This window comes from Pteropus vampyrus, unplaced genomic scaffold (genome assembly GCF_000151845.1).
Source record: "Pteropus vampyrus isolate Shadow unplaced genomic scaffold, Pvam_2.0 Scaffold117, whole genome shotgun sequence".
NCBI classification, from domain to species: Eukaryota; Metazoa; Chordata; class Mammalia; order Chiroptera; family Pteropodidae; genus Pteropus; species Pteropus vampyrus.
This window is the reverse complement of record NW_011888898.1, coordinates 2,673,735-2,678,775: the sequence shown is the minus strand read 5'-3', so window position 1 is coordinate 2,678,775 and position 5,041 is coordinate 2,673,735. Positions and strand designations below refer to the sequence as shown.

Here is a 5,041-nt window from a genome sequence, read left to right as displayed (position 1 = left end):
GGCCCACCTCAGTGCACTCCTGCAGGCTGCGGCCCAGCTCCTGCAGGCTCTCCCTGGAGGCGCGGCTGGGTGGGCACTTGGAGAAGGCCCGCTGCATGTTGGAGGCACCATCACGCAGGCGGCACTGGATGCAGTAGCCCTCGTAGAGTTCGTCCACCTGCCGGGCACACAGGAAGGTGGGTGTTGCCCACGCTGAGGGACAAGGCCCCAGACCGGCCTGCCATGCTCACCCTCTGGGAAAGGCCACCCCTGAGCTCACGTCCCCAGCCCAGCCCCTGACAGCGGTTCAGCGGTCCCTGCAGAACACGGGGGCAGGAACTACATGTGTCTCATCCACTCCGTCCGTATCCCCAGCTCCTGGCAGCGGCTGGCAGCCGGTCAGGGCACAATGAAAATGTATCACATCCCCTCTCCCTGCCTGAGTTTTCAGCTGTGAGCAGGGGAGGTGGGCTGGACTGTGAGGGAGTAAGAGTTTGCAGACTTCAAAGCCTCAAGGATTTGCTGTGCAACCTTGGGCCAATGCTTGTCCCTCTCTGGGCCTCTACTCTCCCATGTCTACAACTGGGTGGTCGCTCTCAAGCTTCCCATGGGCCCAGTCTCCCCTGCAGTTCCTGCTCCTTCTTGACTTCCTCCAGCCACTCAGCACCCAGACACCCTCCCCCTACTCAGAGGAGGTGTCCTGGCTCCAGCTAATCCAGCAGCAGCCCAGCAAGGAAAGACACTACCCCGCCCCCACCCCAGACACCACAGGAACCAAGCTGACCTTGCTGATGTGAAATTCCATCTTCCGAATGTGCCTTTCCACAAAGCGCGTTTGCTTCTCCCAGAAAAACAGAAGATGCTTTAAAAGTCACCTAGGCCATCCTCCAGCTCCTGCCACCCTCCTCAAGGTCCTAACACGGAACTAGGCTCAAAGCCAGGCCAGCCCCTCACCACCCTTGAGGGAAATTGCAGGTTCCCTTTGGAGGGCGGGTGGCTTTGGCCAGCAGTGAGCAGGACAGATTTAGTGGAGTGGGCTCCGACTCCCTCCAGCCACACCTTAGGGAAAGAGGCCTCAGTTTTGGGGGAGAACCCAGGTATTTCTTTTATAGGACAGCCAGAGGGTGCACTAGGAGCAAAAAAGTTATTCTCACCCAGCCAGGCCCAGCCACCGCCCACTTTCTTAACACCTGCAGACAGAGGAAGTTTCACTCACCTTGTCCAGGTCGTAATAGAAAGCCTGTGGGGGAGGGAAGTGGGGGGAGGTGTCAGGGCTCCGGATGCTCCTCCAAGACACATAAGCCTACATCCTAGGGCACCTGAGCTCAGAGGACGAAAGGCCAGCAGCCACCCCAATCTCTGAGGCCTGCGGGCCCGGCCAAGGAGGAGACGTGATACACACATGCACTTTGAGTGAGGCCGTTCTAGGCAGTTCTAGTTTGGGCTCTGTTTCCCAGCCATGTGTCCCAGGCAAGCCACTCAACCTCTCTGAGCCTCCATTCCCTCTTGTAAAATGGGATAGCCTTAGCATCTACCCCATAGAGTTGCCATGAAGAGTAAAGGACACGGTAGGCACTCAGCAAAATGGGGAACGCTGTGATTTGATTGTTTAAGGAGTGACTTCGGCCATGACCAGAAGGACTGAGAGCGGGGAGAGGCAACCAGCAACACCCAGGAGTTCAGGCCCCAGAAATGGCAAATCCAGACCCGGTCCATCCACGCCAGGGGCCAGGATGAAAGTAATCTATTGTCAGGGCAGGGAAGTCTGTGTATCAAGGTCCAGACAGTAAATATTTCAGGCTTTGCGGACCACATGGCTTCTGCCGTGGTGGCAGGAAAGTGGCCACAGACAATATGAGAATGGTGTGTGTGGCCGCGTGTGGATAAACTGTATTTCCAAAAGGGGCCTTGGTTTGCCCACATGGATTAGAATCACCGCATCTGAGCCTGGAGAAATTTCCACGGGATTGGGGATCCACTAGGGAGAGAAAGCAAGATGTGACTTCGTTTTTAAGACAGCTGTTGACCAAAACCTTCTACAGGCACTTGTATGTATGTTTACATAGTTATGGGATCAGGGGGAAAAACATGGAAAGATAAATGCTAGATTGTCCTTAGGGTTAACCAGGGTGGGACAGAGAAGGTGCGAGTGGGGAGTGGGGGCAAGGGAAGGGGTGTCAAGCAAAAAAGAAAGATGGATCAAACCCCCAGAATTCTGTTTTCCCATGTATGCATTTATGTGGAATTTTATGTGTGGGATTACGAAATTAAAGCTCCCTGTGAGAAATAAAGAACTAGGAAAGTTCCCAAGCCTTTGGAAAGAAAAGTAACCGCACAGCGACTTCTCGAAAACCAAGAACCAGCAGTGATCAGGGAAGCAGGACCCTACATCGGCCATCCTGCTGTGTGGCCCCCAGTGCCATCCTGCTGTGTGGCCCCCAGTGCAGTCACCGCCCTGGGCCTGGCCTCAGTGGACCCATGTACGAAACAGGAGCAGCTGAAACGTATGGACCTTTGTACACTCGTCTGCCTTAGAGGACTTTCTAGAATGGAAAGAGAGAGGGAGAGGGCCGCGGGGAGACCTGAGAACACGGGGCGGGGAGGAGGATGGGAAGGGCTGGGAACTGGGGGTGGGCTCTTGGCAACACCGCCTCCCTCCCGTCTGCGTGGCCCGCCCACCCACCAAGGGCAAGGCCTGCCTGAGCCGCCTGCCCTTCCCTCCCCAAAGCATCTGGCACATGCGTGAGGCTGGAGGTCCTGCGTCTCCCACCCAGCAGATCCCCCACCCCAGGTCCTCTCCACTGGGGCCAGGATACAGAGGTAGCCAGCTGCTGTTTTGATAGAAAGATTCGCTTCCCCCTCTCTGTTTTCTCTACATGTAGGAGGAGGGTCGCTAGAAACAAGCTGGCTGGTAGGAGCCCACAGACAGTAAGGCCTCCTGTCCTTTGTTTTTCATCCCCTGGAGGGTAGGTAGGTGGGCGGGGGAGGGGAGAGAGCCTGGGGACTCCAGACCAGGAGGAGGGGCTTCCCCACCTCGGGGAGGAGGTCCCGCCCAGCGCCCAGCGGAGAATACAGGATGCCCGGTTACGCTTCCAACCAATGATACATAATTTCTGTTAGTATAAGTCTGTTCCAAAGATTGCATGAGACATTCTCACACTGAAAAATTAAAAATTGTTGTTGACCTGAAAATCCAATTTAACTGGGTAGCCTACTTTTTGTTTGTTTTTGGTCTTGGTTTTTCGGTTTTGTTTGGTTTTTTGGTTTTGTTTGTTTTCATGTATGTGTGTGTTTTGTTTGTTTGCTGTCTTGGTTTGGTTTGGGCCTTCCCCCCCCCCCCAATCTGGCTTTCCTAAGGGAGTGGCAAAGCCCAGAGCACATGAGTCTTGGGATAGACAGGAGGCCCCAGGGCAGCCTCCAAGACACTGCCCTCAAGATGCCGCGGACCGTCGGGTGACACGCACCTGGGCCACACACCTGGCTTCGATGCCCGACCATCACATGAGCCACCCGACCACAGGGCGCCAGGACGGCCAAGGTCTGTAAAACAGGGCCGTATAACACACGTACCTCTACATACTCCCTCCACCCCCCGCCTCACGGTTCCTTCTAGAACCAAAGAGAATGGAGGTGAGCCCTCAGACGTGGGAACTCTGTATCGTGGGGCGGGGGGCTTTCCACAGCCCGTGAGGTTAAATTTATCCCCAAATGAAGCAAGTCCGTATCCTAGGCCTCTGAGTTCCGAGGCTGAGATTTGCACCCGTGGGGCGGGCACGGGGGTGAGGAAGGGTCCATCTTTGAACCCCAGCCGAGGCTGCCTGGGTGGGACGGGTCTAGGGAAGGGTCTCACCAGCCTGGAATTCCTGTGGGTATCCTTGTGGCGCCCTGACAGGTAATCCAGCTCGGCCTGCTGGGCACACAGAGACTCCCTGTGAGGAGAACGAGGAAAAGGGGTTTGAAAAGGAGCAAGGACAGGAAGAGGAACAGGCTGGTGGCCTCTGCTGCGGCGTGCAGGCAGCCAGAGCTGCCCAGGGAGGGCAGCTGTGGTTCTCGGCAGGCTCAGAGGGCAGAGGGCAGAGGGCAGAGGGCACAGCCATTCTCCCCCAGGAGCCTGGTCTATCTGCTCAGCCTCCAGATCCCACACACTGTGGGCCATGTGCTCAGTGCTGTGCAGAATGAGGAATCTCTCTGTTAATTCCTCCATCAGCCCCACAAACTATTATTAAATCCATTTAGAGATGGGCAAACCGGCCCTAAAAGAAGGCAAGTAACCCAGTGCACTCAGCAGGTAAGAGGCTGAATCCAGGTCCGAAGCCAGGCAGTAGCCTCCGGAGGCCAATATCATTACCCCAGCCCCTGGGGAGGTCAGCGAGAGCACACGCCCCTATGGATGAGGGCGGCCGTCCTGCTGTCTGAATGCCTGGAGCCAAGGACCAGAGAAAACCTGGAAACCCATTCTGGAAAGCACAGAAAAAGCTGTGGGCCAGGAGGGGACATTTCATGTTGGATTGGACAGTAAACCTGAGATCTGGACTTGGAGGCCTGTGTGGGGCTTCATCGTCGATTTGCTGGGTCACCCCAGGAAGGTGACTCACCCTCTCTGGGCGCATGTATACCACCTACTACCAGGCACTGCTCACTCAGGGGCTGTGCTCCCAGAAAGAAGTGGACACTTTTGACCTCAGACGAGTCTCAAACATGCGGTCCTTATGGGAAACACCAGAAGCTGTCCTGGGGGGGTGAGCACCTTGGAGACAGGTCCCCCCACTCCAGGCACACACCCCCGGCTCCTACTCTACACCAGCGCGAGGGGCATCATGGGAGGAGGGCAAAGGATGCCCCCTGGGTGGTGGGGAGTGGGTGGGGAGATGTGGCATTTACCTGAGCCCTGAGCAGACAGAAGGACAGGTCAGCTTTGGCCCAGGCTCCCCACCCCCTGCCTTCTGGCGATGGGATCCTAGACAAGTTGCTTCCCACAAGTGAGTAAGCAGGAGCTCCCTCTGTGGCCTCGTACAGACGAGACCCAACCAGACCAAAGACTATACTTTGTAAAGGCCGCAAA

The 5,041-nt window shown here is 56.3% G+C and overlaps 1 protein-coding gene across 1 annotated transcript in view; it reads right to left on the bottom strand.

Annotated features, from left to right (window-relative positions):
• RIPOR3 (RIPOR family member 3) overlaps positions 1–5,041 on the bottom strand; it is a 68,501-nt gene that overhangs the window by 15,159 nt on the left and 48,301 nt on the right. The window contains exons 4-7 of the mRNA XM_023534082.1: positions 3,830–3,908; positions 1,196–1,219; positions 764–817; positions 8–157 (exon numbers count right to left, since the gene is read on the bottom strand). Of these exons, the coding sequence (XP_023389850.1) occupies positions 8–157; positions 764–817; positions 1,196–1,219; positions 3,830–3,908 (307 nt within the window). The remainder of the gene's footprint in view (positions 1–7; positions 158–763; positions 818–1,195; positions 1,220–3,829; positions 3,909–5,041) is intronic.